At 34.7% G+C, this 18,134-nt stretch overlaps 1 protein-coding gene across 2 annotated transcripts in view; it reads right to left on the bottom strand.

Moving 5' to 3' along the window:
* The window catches only part of PCDH17 (protocadherin 17), a 92,857-nt gene that overhangs the window by 61,463 nt on the left and 13,260 nt on the right, over nt 1-18,134 (bottom strand). For both annotated transcript variants that reach the window (XM_027815908.2, XM_055703158.1), the window contains exons 3-4: nt 1,670-1,728; nt 1,353-1,525 (exon numbers count right to left, since the gene is read on the bottom strand). In XM_027815908.2, coding sequence (XP_027671709.2) covers nt 1,353-1,525; nt 1,670-1,728 — 232 coding nt within the window. The remainder of the gene's footprint in view (nt 1-1,352; nt 1,526-1,669; nt 1,729-18,134) is intronic.

Here is an 18,134-nt window from a genome sequence, read left to right as displayed (position 1 = left end):
ATACAAAACTAAGAAAATCAGACACACTCAAACAGGTTCTTAAAAAGAAAAAAAAAAAAGTCCAGTACCGCATCTTTATACAGATCAATGTCCAATTACAAGCACAGAGTTGCTATGGCAAAAGGTCAGGGAAAAAGAATCTTTCCAGCATTTATTACTTGGAAAATAAGTTCATATGTGAGGTCAACCTCCAAATATATACAGAATAAATTATATTGCAGCATTCTAAATATTCTACGCAGCAAAAATTATACTGCAATCTCAACATAATCAGGAAATAAGAGTTGAATATATATTTCCTGGTGTCTGTACTACAGATCAGAGTAGGCTGAGGCAAAAAACCTAGGTCCAATTAATCAACAATTAATAAAAATCTCATAATATATTTCTGCTTAATTATAAATATAGCTTCTTATTAAGGCTGACTTATTTAATAGTCTTTATCTGTCTTTAACACTGCATCATCTTCCCCATAACAAACTAAAATAATAGCAAGCATACAAAACATTTAAAAATAATTCAGTGGTGTACTGTATTCTTTACAGACCAAAAGCAAAACACAAACACACACTGCACTGGAAAACTTAGTCTGTCTGATGCTTTAAAAAAAAAAAAAAAGAAATGTCTCTTTTGAAATTAAAGATCTCATAATTAGATAAAACACATCTGGAAAAAAATGAATTGGACACAGACTTTGAGGAAATAAACATGCTTGCTTGTCAGAATGAATGCTTGCAGAGAGCACTGTCATTGTCCTGATATAAGTCATTTTACAGACACCAATCTTTGGTACCTTTACAGGATGTAAATGAAATTATACTGAAAAATCAGATTGTATTATTATTTGACACTTGTCAGACTACTATTAATTGTGAAATCAACATTACAAAAAAGAAAAATACATCCATGAAATGAAAACATCTTCTGATCCATTTTTACTCTTGTCTGATATCTCAAGCTTCGCTTCTTTTCCTGACTACGGGAGGAATGTAAATGACTGGCACTCCTTTATCTGTTGCAGTCATGTCTAGTTTTAATTTCCAAATCATGCTTTGGCAGAAGGACTATATATAATATATCACAGGCAATGCCAGTGGAGATAAAGTATATTCTGATCATTTTAGAAAAGTACTAATTTTTTTTTTTTTTTAATCTACTTTGGATACTTGTGGTTTCATTTCATGTTCATTCTGAAAGATACTGAGTGTTCTTTGCTCTGGGCTAGCTACAAGATTTACTGTTTTCTCCGATAGTATTATCAGTGGGCCTGACAAACTGCAACCGTAATACTAATAGGTTTATAATGATGGCTTAAACTTTACGCTTTTGTAAACATTGGAGGCTTCACTCACCTTGTTCAAGTGGCTGGCTTTTAGTTGAAGTAGTTTTCATCTTGAGTGCCTCCCTAACAGACATGTCACAGCAGGAGCCTTTGTTAGTGTCTTGGTCACTGTCAGCCTGATCACTGTCCCCATGCCCGCTGTCCCTCAAGCTGGCTCTTTCTGGATCCTTGAACGTGGAGCTACTGAAATACATATTTTTAAAAAGAGAGAGAGAGAGAGAGAGAGAGTTGTATTTACTTGTTCTAAGTTGAATTGTACTCTCTGGCAAAGCAATTTTGACAAGAATGCAAATGGGGAAGCCGAGAAAGTTATTTAATAGGCCTTACCTTTGAACAAACTGCTGCCTGCTGCCCATGTAATTGGGCTCTGCGGGAAAATTGTCTGTCTGTGAAAGAGAAGGAAAAAAATACGTATAGTTGTACACTGGACAAATCTCCTGCAGAGCAACAAGATTTCCTAGAGGAGAAATGATTAATAATTCAAAAATTCCCTTAATCTTCAGATTTGTACATTTTAATTAAATTGGAAAATGCTGGCATGTAATTATGTGCTCAGAACAATTAAATGATTCCGGTCCACAAATTACCTGCTAAAGTAAACAATGAGGCTCCAGTAAGTGGCATTCTCTGTTAGTAACCTGACAGATGACACTGTTTATGTTTTTTCATTAGTTAGATATTAAGACTGATGGTTATTGAAAATGAGAGAAAAAATTACTTTTGCATATTCCAAATGTGAATTATTCAATAATACTAATTTTTAATCATAATTACATCATCTACTGGGATTCTGAAGCCTTTACTGCTGTAATACAACTTCACATAACGCTATGTAATTCTTGAACTGAAAAAGATCAACAAAAAAGTCAAGAAAATTTACAGCTGATTAGCTGTGGGCTTTCTTAAATGCTACTGGAAAAGCACAAGTATGAAAATATTTGGATTTTCTCTCTATTTTTCATCAGTATTAATAGCTATGTCAGAACAATGAGAAACATACATGCAAACAAGAACATTAGATGATTGTTGTAGACAAGGAATTTTTTTTTAAGAAGATACTTTCATTAAGTCTGTCATGAGTATATTTTTAGCAGCATGAGCTAAGTAACTGTAGAAGCAGAAGTATTTACAGCATCCAGACCAACATGGAATCCAGCCAAAGGGAACTGAATTCCCCTTGTATCATCAGCTGAAGTTCTTTGGGAGAGAGACTGCATCTTTCAAAATCTCCATATACTGTACATTCACACACATCACTTCTTGCAGCTGACCTAGTGACAGAGCTTCTACTGTTTTCTGTATCACTTCATATCACACCACTATGCTTTGCAGCAGCTATGAGTTTTGCAACAGCATCTAACATAACAGAATGGGTAGCGCAGGCAGCACTCAATTAATGGAGCAGAAGGCTCAAGGTAAGGTTTAATGTTGCACACGAAGTGTTGTACAAGTGGCTGATCTCTTAGATACTTGGGTTTCCCTGCCACTCTTCAACCCATTTTTTAGCTTTGTTTTGTTTTTATAGGTAGGTGGTAATCAGAAATATTTGCTATTTCTTGTATGGTTGCAATATTGGACCTTGTAAAAGATGCATGAAGTTACATCTGAAATTTAACAGTCACTTCCATTTGCAACAGAAAATAGGTAGTCACCTGCCACTCTCAAGGTGCACGTGCAATAAATGTGCTTATCTTGTGTGATTGAGGTAAGGTAAGGGAGATAAAGAATTATCTTGTGTTTGGCACATATGAAATCAATTTACATTGTACTTTCTTCTTGTTTCCACTTAAATCCTTTGGTTCCAAAATTAGGATTATAACAGACATTGTGTTCACATTTTGAAGCCGTTTCTAATTTAAGCTGTGGAGTACACAGTATTGTATATGTCATTACAAAAATAATCTGATGTTTTATCAGTGAATTTTCTCTTACAAGAAACTACAACAGAATCAGTTTTTACTCATCTGATTTCGAAACATAGCATAAAGCACCCATACTTATAATTCTAAATGTAATTTTGTCCTATCAAAATTATGTATAATTTGGAAATCTGGGTGTTTATGACCAACTAGAGATTTTTTCTTCAGCAGCATCATTAAAAGATGGGTTTATGAAAGTTCTTAAATACTGCTTAAGAAATGCAAACAATATGCTACATTCAGAAGGACAATTCTGGAGATCTGGGATATCAAACTCAACATCAGCCCTGTCACTGTTTTTTCCAAGTCAGCGTTTCGGAAGCTGATGATTTCAGCTACCGGTATCCAAACTTTTTAAAATCTGGCCATTTCAGTTAGGGAGTAGTTTATTACTTTGATTTTAAAAACAGATGAGATCCTGCTTTTGATATATGCAATTAGAATAAAAGCTTGTCTTAACTTTTAAAATATTTCAAGCTATAAAAACAAACACAAAAACAACAAAAAAGGAAGAAATCAAGGTGCAAAGGTTAATATTTCAGCATTCTTATAAGTAATGTCTTAAATGTAGCACATTTTGAAAGGAACATCAGTCTTAATTCTGCTGTTTATTCTTTTCTTGTCACAAATTGTGAGCTAGTATCTCTCATGTGTGCCAAAAATCTACCTCATATATATGCACATATAATCATTATGACACCCACAGAGCCCAATACCTCTCAATCTAAACAAACATTTACAATTGCAGAACTCAAGTTTGTTTTGTAAGTCTGATATCTCAACTATAGATGCCCAGGAAAACTGGCCTTATGCTTTTACTTATGTAAGACATCTGCCGCCTCCTAAACACAGCTGCTACTAGAATCAACATTTACATTTTTCAAGTCATTGTCAGGCAAAATGCCTGTTATAAACTGCCTTTTCATCAGTTCTGTGCCATTAGAAAAGTCGGACTTTTGCCCTGGAATTAACTGTAGCACCTCCTTAAAGATGCTAGGAACTTATCTATAAGCTGGACCACAGTAAAAACTGGTCATGCTATTTGTTTCTGCTTTTGCATAGCAAAAAAAAAAAAAAAAAAAAAAAAAAAAATTCACACACCCCAGACTAGCCAAGACATAAATTTTAAAGTAGAAATTATGACCACATCTTAGCTGCTGTCCTAAAAATGGGTGCTGCTTCTGAGAAATTCTGTATTTATGGTAATCATTAATGATCTTTGACTCAAAAGTAATTTGACCGATTTCCTTCATATTGTATTTCAAGGCAATACAAACAGTTGGGTGCCATGTTACAGTGAGTTCATTGCTGCAAAAGAACAAATGTAAATACTTGATAACCATAGACAGCCACAGAGCTCAGAGCTAAATTCTTTTCCTTCTGCTCTAAAAGCATTAAACCTTCTCCTATGAACTATGAGAGTATGATGTTTCTGTTGAGCTATAACAGAGCAGTTGAAACAGGCAGCAAAGAGAGAACAGCTTCATGTATGATCATACCAATACAAAAATGGGGAGAATAAACAAAATTTTAAGGCTAGACAATTTAGAAGAATCTTAGAAAGGTAAGCATCTGGTTCACAATGGATTGCAGAGAGATATGAATGTCTAACTCCCTTAAACATTTTTTATTATTTTTTTTTATCCCAGTTGAAGTGAGTGGTCACATACTTAAATTTTTTACACTGTCACATCTATGGAAGCGGTATTACACAGCTCAGCTCATGCATTCATCATACCTCTTTAAACTGCATAGTGGTAACACTAAGAAGTTAGTGCTACTTTAAAAATCTATTAACATCAAATAAAGTCTTTGTTCTTCTCTGGGTATACAGCCCTTTCTAGGAAATCAGAACCATTGTGACTCTGTTTGCCTCCAGTTTTAAGATAGGTTTCCACTAAGCTGCAGACAACCACCTAAAAGCTAGTCACCTAATCTAGGCTAATCAGCTAAGATCTCCTTATAAGCATTAGCGATATACAAGATAATGCATCCCATTTGGGGCATGTAGCTTTTGGTAAGTACTGCTCCTGGTAATGACTTTCACCGATAACTGTAAGGGAATCTAGATGACCAACAAGATGTTCAGTGTAATAGCTAAAGCTAAATAAGATGCATTGTATTAGAAGTGAATTAATGGAATTACCATCTCCTGGTAACTAACTAAAAATTAAACAAATGCCATCACCGTTAATGTCCTGAAGAACAAAATAAAACAAGTTCCACCCTCCCCCAGGAAAACCCGTAGAAACAATCCATCTCTAAAAGTCACTGGAGTTAAATAGTAAAGGCATGTTTTCTGTCTCTGTGATTCAAGGTTGAGGGCTGAAGTATCTATTAAGTCACTGACTACCAAGACATAAGTTCTTCAGTAGGAAGAAAATGCACTGGGACAAATGGTCTCTAAAACTAAAGCAAAAGCAGAACTGTCCACTGCCCTGGTTAGATACTAGAGAATTAAAGTCTGTGATGTCAACCTAACTGTCCGTAGCTCCCCTAGAGAAAAGGTCCTGATTTTATGAGTTATTTTGACAGATCAGTGGAACTAGTTGATTTCCAATGAGACTACTCTGTTAATGCAACAGATATACTTTTTCACAGTTGCTACAATGGCCCATTAAAAATACTTCCTTTCTTCTATCTGTCCTAATATGTGACCCTAGAGAAAATTTGAAATTTTAGGAACCCTGCCATTACTGCAACGTTGCAGAAAAATTCCTGAAGATTTCTGTACACACATTTAATGCAGATTTCTCAGAAGGATGAAGCTCTTAAAAAAGAGATTTTTTTTTGAAAGAGATCAGAATGCATATAAAGCTTCGAAAGCTGCCAAAATTTATAAAAGAGGGTTATTGCCTTTCAGAAAATATTTTACAGTTTGATTATGTTACCTTTTACATTGGGGAGTTGAGGAGGAGGAAAGTAAAAGAACAGGCAAATTAAACCTGTGCAAAATACACTTTTACTGGCATGGAATTTCAGATGTGACAATATAATTGCTACAGTCTAATAACATGACTTAAAGAATCATTTACTGGCCACTGTTTGCATGAACAACATGTAGAACATCCTTCCAGTGCTATCGTCAACTGTCTATAAAACCATTCAGTTACGCATGTTAGTGCTTGAGTATTAAGACCACATAGGGGCCCAGATAAACTGCAGGTTTTGCTAGATATGGATCTCATAAGATGAATTTGGAATATTGAATTTTATTAATTCAAAATAAAACCATTCAGTAGTTTGAAAGTCAGCCGTTAAAGTTCTACTAGTTAATTCTAGAAACACGAAAATTTCCAGAAGTTTCATTTAGAGAAGGAAAATGAAAAATTATGGCTAAGAACAGAGTATCAGAAACAAATTCCTCATAGGAGCTATTAACATTATATAATCTCACAAGGGGAAAAAAAAAAATTCGAAAGCTTCATTGCTGGAAACAGCTTGAACCACCCTGGGTGAAGCATTACACAATGAATTATGGGGAATATTTTTAGCAATAGGCTACATTAATTCCTTTTGCTTTCTTATTATTCATACGTTCATGTTCACAAGATATATGTGTTTGCTTCTGTTGAGATGTTTTGGTATTTTTATAAATAACAAGGAGTTCCACTGCGCCTCTGCACACATATACTTTTCAAAAAGTCAGGATTAAAATTACAGCCTCAATTGGATTTCAGGGATTCTAATATTGCTCAGTGAAACAATAGTAGAAGATTCCCAAGGGTTCTGCTTTCAAGAATTCCTATAAGAAGGAGGCTATTGAAAAACAGAGGTTCCTATCTATTTTGTTTCCCTTTTCAAACATTTTTTTTTGTTACACAACAATTATGAGTGTTTCTAGCAATCTTTGGAGTAATCCATACTGTTTGAATAAAATTAGAGAAAAATAAAAGTTTTCAACTTGACAGGTCTCTCTCCTAAAAAAAGATATCTTAAAATAAGCATGACTACAAAGAAAAAGATGGAGGATGGAGAAAGTGAGAGACAGAAAGAGGCAAGAAGATAGAGACAAATGTAATATTTAAGTATTCTTGACAAATTATGCCCAGAAATAATTGTCATATTAGGGAAAGATGTATTCTAAAATGTAAAAAAAAAAAAAAAAAAAAAAAAAAAAAAGACTTAGACATTACTCAGATTGATGAATATTAGACTACTAGAATATTCATAATTTTTTCTCAGAATTACAAGAACAAGTATCACATTTTCAGAAATGATTCAATGCGACTCCATTTTACGTAGGCGTTCATACCTGGAAGTATAATAAAGCAAGACGTCTTTGCTGACTCTAACTTCTTTTTAATTAAACATGAAATGCAAAAATGAAATGAAACATCTCGCCCCTTTATCAGACTGCCACTTAATATCTAACTCAAGCATCTTCTGTGTCTTTTCTTGAAAAGCTTAATTCCAAGTATTCACCATTCACTCATGAAACAAAGATCTTATATAATGGCAATCACTTCTGAAGACAAAAAAACTGTGTTTTGCCAAATCCAGTTTTGAAAGAGCAGACAATTGTCTTCATTTTGTTAGGAACAGTTTGGGTTCAACATAGCACAATTTTTCGCAAAGAATCCTCAGTATAAGACTATTTATACTTAGTTTTTGACTTCACAAGACTTACTTCATTAAGAAAATGTATTAGCCCAACAGTGAAAAAAACAAACAAAAAAACAATTGGGCATAAAGTCTAATAAATTATTTTACCTTTTTGAAGGACAAAATTAAATAGGCTGTTTTAACAAATATTGTCCTAATATGTGGTTTCCACTCATTCTTTTGAAAATCTTTTTGAGACATAATTTATATGACAAATACATATTTGGAAGTTTCACAGTTGCTGCAAAATGCGTATTTTGGTGTTAAAAGACCTACGGTGTGTTTACATGAATTTCTGACATGGGTAATATTCTTCAGAAACACATTAAATACACAGAACAACAAAAACAGTCTGTGCACCAAGCAATATCATTCACCTGGCTTCTGTACTCTTAATTAAATTAAGTGTTAATAAACACTTAATTAAAAAGTGTTGGTGGGTCGTGTTTTCTCTTTCTCTTGAATGAGAAAAGCAAAACTGAGGGAAGGAGGTCCTGAGCTATTCAGTCAAATGCAGAGAGTGACTTCTGAAAAATGAAACTCTGGAGACAGAGATCACTGTCCTTTCCTGTAAGTGAAGGAATGTAAATTCTCCCCATGTAAATGCCTAGCCCATGTGTTATTTTCTCTTAGCAAGTACCCTATTTGTTAAAAAAATAATAAAAATGTAGATATGTTACTTAAGTTTTCATAATAAGGTGTTGCAGGTATTTCAGTTGTGTTTATACTATTGGCTTAATGAAAACAATTATTTTAAATTTTTTTTCAAGAGTTCACCCTGCAATGCACAGGCCACAAAAGAAGACAGAAGCCTAAGTGGTAGGGATTTAACACAGTGCAAGGATTAGAAGTCACAAGGCCCAGCCATGTTTCCACTCACCTCATTGATGGTTGCACTGAGCCTAAAGACTGAAGAAGCTAAAAAGGTCACTATAGAGGGACATATTTTTAAGTGACCCTGGTAAAAACGTAGACTTGAAAGACACTCAAAAGATGGGGTCAGACCAGACCCTGATCAGATTTTTTGATATGAAGTAAAAGCTTGAAGCTTCTCAGAAATAAGTTTGCCTCTTTGCTGGCAGGGAAGTCAGCTTAACAAAAACCTTCAACTCCTCCGCCAGAGTAGATGCAGGATATATGTTTAAGGGCAGACTTGTCTCTCTGAGAAAGATGGGACTAGGAAAAAGTGTGGCAGCTGAACTGAAAACATCATCCTACTGAAAAGAAAACCAGAAGATTTTTCTGGACCAAACTCAAATTTCTGTTTGTTTCACAATGATTTCAGGTTTCTGAGACTCATTTTATTTTGCACTGGAGAAACATGAAATGTAAGAGTCTAAAGAAATTAGCATGGTCTGGGAAAAGAATGTGGCAGGTTGTTAAGTGGGACTAGGACAAAGTTATTGTAATGTGAGCTCTTAAGATTAACTACTTTTGGGAGAAGGTGCAAGATCAAAATGTAGGAAGAGCTGCCAAACATCACACCACATGAAGAGCTTGAGCTGAAAGTACAATAGCTCAGCTTCTGCTATCACAGCGTCAATAAATAAACATAACGAAATTCATGACACGTTATTGCATTGCTCTGTATTGCCTCTATTCATTTAAAAATGATGAACACGTTTAAAATCATTCACAACTTGCCAAATGCCTGTGAGCAGTGCAGTTAGACTGGTGCTTTAAGAGGTATTTGTGAAGATCTTACAAGAGAGCTTGATACAACTTAAATCAAAGTAAAGATGGAAGTATGGGAAAACAGAACAATAACTACTTCACCTGAATCTGCTAGTACAGTTGCATCCAATATATTTACACTGTTCACCAATGACATGTACTTACTGAAGCTACTCTGTCAATAAAAAACACATTAAGAACCTTTTGAAAGAGCTTCCCTGTCAATTAGGCTGCAGATACATTCTATCGCTCCTGTTTTTCTGTCAATTTAATATACTGGATCATATTAACAGTACTGGCTTGTCAATAAGGCAAATCTGAATCCTATTAATGGAGTTATACCGCCAATATAATCGGCTTCCTATTTGTCGAGCTCCCCAGTATTTGGGAAAGCTGTGAAATAGGATTATAAGGTTAGGTTGCATACATCTGTCTCTATATTATATAAATATTTCAGGACTTGTAACCTGTTGTGTAAAGAAACACATGGAATCACTTTTTTCCATCATATCAAGTTCAGATGACAGAACAGTAATAATTGTTTACCATTGCTGAGAAAACATTAAATCATCCTTATTTATCATGTTTCCTGCTTGCTCTAAGTAACATTGTCATTTTATAAGACAGCCTACTTGTGTGCCACACGTACAGAACTGCTAAGAGATGTATGTACTCCACCCCACCTGCACAAGATAATATCTGCTCCAGAAAATTAAAGGAAAGAGATAAAACACATTTCAGGAACGAAACATGAAGCTCTCCACAACTTCAATGCTTATGTAGCCCTTGTACTGTGCTGTATAATCTTGGTGGAACTGAAGCTTGTAAGTATAACTCTAGTGTAACAGAAACCCCTGGAAATAATTAATAAGAGGTAGAAGTTAGTGCATAAAAAAACAGTAGAAGTTCAGCAAGCCTTCTACTTAATAGAAGCCTTAATGAAGTTGAACATTAGTTGCTTTTAACCACATTCAATATTAAATAACTACTTTGACTGGATTAGCAGAATATACAACAGACCATTAAACCTGATTATATTTTTTAAAAAAAGAAAAAAGTAATTGCATTAAAATGTACTGGGAATTCTCTTATCAAATTAACTCTCTAGATCTAACTTGAAAATATGTATTTAAAAAAACGTGGTCCAAAATGACAGTTAAAGGTCAATGAATCAAGTTGCCAATTATATTTTCTGGTAGCAGATGGGTGCAATGAAACCTAATGATTGAATTTGAAATGCTTTAATGCACCTTTTATTTATGGCTTCCACCATGTTGAGTCTACCTTAGTATTCCTGGCAGATACTATGTTTACTGCATAACAGACTCAACTACAATTAGCTAACTAGAATGAAATCTGCACTTATCACAATATCCAGCTTATTCTAAGAATATCATACTATGAACTCAAAATAACAATAGATTTGGGAGTGTATCTTTGATAGTATTTGTGGGGGTTTTGATTTTTCATTCCAATCTATATGTTAAATATGAAATCTAGAAAATAAGGCATTAAGATTAGAGGGAAATTTAAAAAAATAGTGCCTTGAAATTTAAGCAGTTAATCACAGTATTTGTTGTAATTTCTATCTTTTTTCCTCTCCTTGTGTTTAGAACCCTTTTCTTCTGTATGAAAACAACCTTTCCTTTTTTCATGCACATAGATTTGATAGCGCAATTGTGAGCTCCTAGCATTTTATTTTTAATTTTGAGACATATCTGAAAGCTCTTACTCAGCAGGAATTCCCAGTGAAGCCAGTAAGCGTTGTAGAATTTGTTCTATTCTTATCACTGTTGTTTTTCTGTGTTTAAGAGCAACATATCACAAATGTTTTCTGAACAGATAAAAGCTTATAAACACTGCAGTTCTGTATGGTGGAGAAGATCAAATTATGGCCTTTTAACACTAACAAACTGTTTTGTACTCATAATATTTAGTAAGGGGAAACAGGGACAATGGATATTTTAAATCTGTTAATCCACTATGTTTACTTTCTTCTGTCCAGCCCATACTCTCACTAAAGGCAACAATAAAACTCCCACAAGCCATGACCTTAGGTCCACTGAAATCAATGGATGTTTTCAAATTGGTTTCAATAGCCTTTGGATCAGTCTGCTTACTTCAATTACGGGATAAGCCAGTCTTTACATAGCATGCTACGTTCCCACAGATACATATGTCGTACACCGAAGAAAGCTGCAAGGGAGCAGGAAGAACATTATGATAGTGATAGAAAATGAGAATAAACTCTTGAATGTAATATTCCTTTATCCCAGCATATGGTCTTTATGGACAGAATTTAAACAGATTTGCAGTAGCAGTTGACAGGGAAAGGTTATTAGCTAGGCAGTAAACACTGTATGTGGCACATGACTCCAGTTCTATGTTTCTTCCCTACAAAGTGAAAAAAATTAGCAACAAAGGCAAAGCAGGACTTGGTTCTGAAGCCACACTGCCTGTACAGAAAACACACAGAAAGGGGAACGCTGACACTTTCTTCCTAGATGGGAGTCAGAAAAGAGGTAAATTTAGATCACCTCCTTTCCTTTAAAGCTGCAAACTTATTCCCTTCCTCTTCCTGTAATCCTTCCCTAGAAATGCAATGATTCCCTTAAATTCCTTAAGAATTAGGAAGAAACTCACAGGTAATAAAACTTACATTATTATTTTCCAATTCATTTTTTTTTTTTAGGTCATGCAACTCTATTTCAACATTTTGTTAAAAATCCCCAACAAGGTATTCTATAAACATTTTGTGACAGGATACAAAGCCCTACTTTCACACAAATACCTTGGCATAATTATTTCCTCTTAGCACTAGAAAAAGGCACACCACTAAATATGCTGCCGAAATAATGGCTGCATTTCTGACAGAATAGTAGATCATCAGACTTTATGGCTTCACATGCCTGTGCAAGATTTTCAACTGTAGAATGGTGATGAGTTGATTTATTATTTGTGACATAAGTAATTTAGGATTGCACAAAATTTACCAAGATTTTCCATCCCTAAATATATTTTAAAGCCATAACTGTCATGTGTCTATGATGAGGTATCTCATAAAAAAGAAAGTTTGATCAAATGCACCATGAATATAGTAGGGGTCATCAAGTGGGCTTGGACAGAAAAAATAAGGCCTTCCTGCTGTAGAGCTTTGTGCATCCATACACAACTATGTCACTTCAGTGTTAACCTGCTGCAATGACTTCACACAGGACTCTTAGATTCAGAACAAGAAAAAAAAATGTTCTCTTTTTCGATAGGATCACACCGTCTAGAACACAACACACACTTATCTAGGGATCGCCACAGGTAATCTATAAACTTCTAGGTATTTAAAGGCTGACTTTGACCTGTAAATTCTTAAAAGCCTGTGAAAAAAATGTTCTAGATTACCCCTCTCATTACAGCTTGCCATATGAAGACTCCAAGACCAGATTTTGCTGTGGATTAGGAAGTCTTCTTTCTGTTCCAAACTAATGTTGGTTTGTCAACATCTAGGACACTGCTGCAAGTTTCACTATAGATATAGGTACTGAACATGAATGATAATGTTTGACTGAGGGGTTAGTTAAAATACAGTGATTAAATTATGGATTTGCCTCTCTATCTTATTAGCAGAATGCTTACCGAGCATGTGAGCACTTTTTTCAAACTGGAGTGCATGCAATGGCAACTGAAGGATCCATATATATATATATATTTTTTTAAATCATGATCTTTCAAATAAAAAATTTAGTGCAATCTTCATTAAATAATGCCCACTTCACAGAAGTCCCCCAAGCCTTTTTCAGAATTCGGAAGTGTGTGTATGCGTGTGTGTGTGTAAGCCTGTCGCGAAATGGTAAGACATGAAAATACCACAGGTACAGTGCAAGAAATTCCAAACAAAAACTCGTGCAAAGGGGAAAAAAATAACGTGTTAAGATTGTTCACACTGCTCTTCCTGAATATTCAAACTAGATAATGTGTAACACAGACTAATGCTGCTCCCTGCAGGTGGATCATGAGCCAACATGAAGCCACATCAACTTCTAACTTCACTGAAATTCAACATGGAGTTAGGTGCTTGGTTGCAGAGAGTGATCTCCCAAAGCAGAGCCTTTGCATGTAGTTCTTCACATACGCCCTCAAAACTTGTTTTCAGGTAGAAAAGCTCATTAGGAGATGAACTACATTATATCCATGGAAAGTTATAAACATAACCTCAGGGCCATCTTAACTTACTGGTGCTTCTTTCTAAATAAGCACGCTGCTGTACCACTGGGAATAAAACAAATTATTTACTATACTCTAAATACTACTATATGGTCTTCACATGCAACTTTGTTAGCTTCACCATAAATTCCTAAGAATGACTATACTAGGTTTCCTTTGCTGTTTTTGTTTAAATCTTCTCAGGCACAAAGTAATAAATACAAAATGTCCTTCTAAAATATGCTAAGATCAAGAGCCAACTCATTCACTTTCCATGAAAACAGAATTAAGATCTCACTCCTAGGACTTTGTGTAACAAACTTCAGCACAGAGACTTTACAAGGTAATGGTATAGAGCCCTATTCCTAAAGGTTTATAATAGGATTGTTGCTTTAACCTTAACCACAGCATAATAAACAGAATCAATATAATGATAATACAAGCTACCAGCAATCTTAAGGATGTGCAAGGAATAGACAAATACTGGCAGGAATTAATCTGCCATTTTCACACATCTGCCCAAGGGAGGTATTGTAATTGCAAAAATTTACTCCTAGACTGCTGAGACTCATAGTAATTATGTTTCTTTTTTAATAGAAATAGCCACAGGTAGTAACAAATTGGGTTTTGAGATGGGGAACTGGGCATGCATTGTAACCCAAATTACTATGTAATTGTCTTTATTATAAAATACTATAGAAAACCTATGGCTCAAAATTTAAATCAGGACAAAACCTTTCCTTTAAATGAAGTCCTCTCCTCCCACAACTATTCAACACAAATGCCTATTTCTTCCTTCACTGGTATCAGCAAGACCAGCATGACTGCAAGTAATTTATCTTTATCTAAACATCTTTGCCAATGTTAACCAAAATTTCTGAAGCTTACATTTGCCCAATAGAAACAGCTTTCTCTTGATTTACTTTCATTCAAGTGAAGTAGACTAGCAAGTAGGTGAAAATCTGGAAATCCAGCTACTTGTTCCTAAGGTTCCTTTGCCAGTATCAGGGGATGAAGAAAAGAGTGTGTGTGGTCTACATATACTTTAAATGAACTGAAATTAAAAGTTTTCTTCAAACTTCTGGAAGCCTGTTTGAAACAAATGAGCACAGGAAAGTACTTAAAAAGAGTTATTTCATGCTTGAAGGAATTATTATTCCATTACTGTCACGTTGTTGCGATAATGAGACATATACTGTTGGGAAAGATCATATACGTGGTGGCCAATGAACAAATAATAAAATAAATGTATCCAGTTACTTCAGTCCCTTGTAATACTATATCCTGTTAGGCCTGAAAAGAAGCTACAGGTGATTTAAACAGAAAACATGCATTTACAGATTGAGACAAAACGGAGACTATTCATTGAAAGAAATAACATAAAACATTTTGTTTGCCCCTCTTTTTCACCCAGCGGTAACTGATACATTCCTTGCCTCGGAGCTATGATATGCAAATTATCGTGTGCTTTTAATACCTAACACAGTTGATGGAAGCAACTGAGAGCTGATTATTCTCATATGTGACATGACTTATACCTTCTTTTCATCATTACGCTAAATCTTGGTCTGATAGTGGGCTAAAAAGCTTCAAGACGTGTAACTTCCACCATAAACTGGAAAATGAGGCCCTTCCTTACCTATACTCTTGCCTCGGGGAAAAAAAAAGACAACAGCATTTGTTTCTAAACTTGATGTTTTCTAGGTTGCAGCAAAAGGTGCAGATTGACTGCATCTTCCAAAACACTGTTACACAGCTATGTACAGATCATACACCATATCTAAAGAAACCTAGATGCACATTGGTTGTTAACAATGCCTTTTATCCAGCTAAATGTTTTTTTTGAGTCCATGCTGCTCTTTTATCTATGTATCTCCACATAAGCATTCATACACACAGTTATGTGATCTGACATACAGTCCAGAAATCTAAATAGTTTCTAAGGCTTTGTGGCTGCCATTTCTAAATGGCTTCTAAACTCATTATTTCCCAAGCACTCTAAATTCCACTATATTCTTATTGTCATTTGATCCACTGAAATAGAGAGATCAGAAAAGAGCACACTTGGTACTTTACAGCTGTGGCTGGATAATCTTGCTCATGATCATCAAAGCAGGATTGTTTTTATGATCTTCAAATCCGCATATCAAATTACGCAAGTCTATGCAAAAAAGCAAAAATATCAAATATTCAGACATGAGGACTATCTCAATAGAGTACTAGAGAATGCAGTTGGAGGATAAGTGAACAGCTTCTGCAGCTTTGCAGTGTTTTTAAAGCAGAGGAGAGAAGCAACAGGGAGCAGTTCAGCTAACACAGACTAACAGATTCTGGACTGAATTCTGCACACGCTTATGCACATCAGCAACCCCACTCCTGTAAGTGATCTATTCAGTCAATGGTTCTATTGATCTAAATTAAAATATTCACTGAATAAGTGTTTTAAGGATCATGCCTTGAAAGACATAATACTAATGTAATTGCACATATATAAGTAAGTTTCCATAGGCCTCAAAATTGCTTATGCACTGATTAAGGACATGATGACGTGCTCTCTCTAGATTTGTGGAAAAAGAGTCTTTTCCTTAATACTGTGTAGGAGCAAAGTCCAAGCGCTGAATCTGAGGTCCGTTATTAAAACAATGTTCTTTACTTTGTCACCTTTAAAATTTTATAGAATACAAATATTTTCATTAAGAATTAATGAAACTTTGTTTAGCCCACTTCAGCTCACCTTTTTTTTAAACTGAGCTGTAGCTAAACAAGCTTAACCATAAATGGTTTCTTAGCAATCAGCAAAGAACGAGACAAAAATATAGTAAGTAAAGAGACTGACTGACATGTTCTGTGTTTGATTCATGGCATTCATTAAAAACAACAGAATAACACCATCAGAAGTTTAAAACAAAATTGTATTAATCAAAGAATACATATAACTGTCTTTAGGAACAAATTATGCATTTAAAAAATACAAATTGTGATTCACATGTCTGCTCTCTATTAAAAAAAATCCTTTAGCTATTATTAAAAATACATTAAAATCCTTCAAATTTTGATGAAGCCATTATATACCTTTTGTTTTTAATTCAATTGTCAAGTGTGCTTCCAATGATTTTAAAAACAGTATATATCTACAAAGCAAGCAAGAGTTTATAGCTTTGAAGACTTGAAATTGATTTTTAACGCACCAGCTTTCAAACACTACAAAGGCTGCTCTCTGCTGATAAAGACAGTAAACAAGAAACTGTCCTTTAAATGTTCCCTTTAATGTTTTTCTTTAATTAAAAATCAATAAAAAAAACATTGCAACATTAAAAAAAAATAAATTAAGACATTAAAACATGTTTAAGGTTTTTGACACGACTCATTCAAACTAGAACCAAAACTTCTGATGTTACTTTTGTTTACTTGTGTTAGTTTAGACTTTCTTTGTACTGTAAACATTGTTAATCAAGAAATAAAACCACGTAAAAGTAGTTTATCACTGAACACAGCTAATTTTATTGAGTAGTTATGTTAAAAATGTGATGAAATAGAACTAGACATTATAAAAGTACTGAAGTAAAAAGATTTTTTAATACCTTTAGATGATTTTAATATATTCCTTTCCTCTAATCAGACCAAAGCCTATTTATGTAGATTAGTTACATCTAGAGTCTCATTTATCCAACCTGTATTTATCCTTTGATCACAAAGCTTGTTAACTTAAATGGTCTTTTATTGTTATGATTCGTTTTCCCATAATTATGCAGTTTAACTGCCTGATTCTTTTTTGAATAAATATATGCAAACGCGCCAATCATATTCAGCAGTGTTATGCTGGATGCTCAATGAACTGTAAGAGCCATTTCAATACAATAAAACTGCCTGGAAGTGTTCCAGGGCAAGGACTGCAAATACCAGTAATCATAGTGTCACTGGAACTAGTACAGACAAATACAAGCGTGTCACACATATATCAATAGATGGTCTGAAACACCGCCTGAAACTAATTTTGCATGTCTATCACTGCAAGAATTTACAATGCACTGTTCAGAGGTCCCACCCACACAGCTGAAATTATGCATTTTTATCTTGTAACAAGACTTTTCTTTTCCCCTTTAGAGTCCTCCTTTGGCGTGCCACAGAGGCGGCTGCACACAACCACCCAGCAGGGAACAGGATGTGATTAGAAACTTTTCTATTATGGGTAAAAGCATTTTAGGAACCAGAGGATCTCTGATCTGATACATACATCGCCAAGCCCGTAGAAAGGTCCATGGCTAAAATAAAATTCTGTTCATTAGAAGGATTTTACTTGCCTAGATCACTTATAGTGTACTAAATTGAAAATAGATCAGCATGGGACTGATTGTCTTGAGGGCTGAAAGAGAATATATCCCCTCACTGCACAAAAG

Source organism: Falco cherrug, chromosome 2 (genome assembly GCF_023634085.1).
Source record: "Falco cherrug isolate bFalChe1 chromosome 2, bFalChe1.pri, whole genome shotgun sequence".
In the NCBI taxonomy this organism is placed as follows: domain Eukaryota; kingdom Metazoa; phylum Chordata; class Aves; order Falconiformes; family Falconidae; genus Falco; species Falco cherrug.
This window is presented reverse-complemented; position numbering and strand designations above follow the sequence as displayed.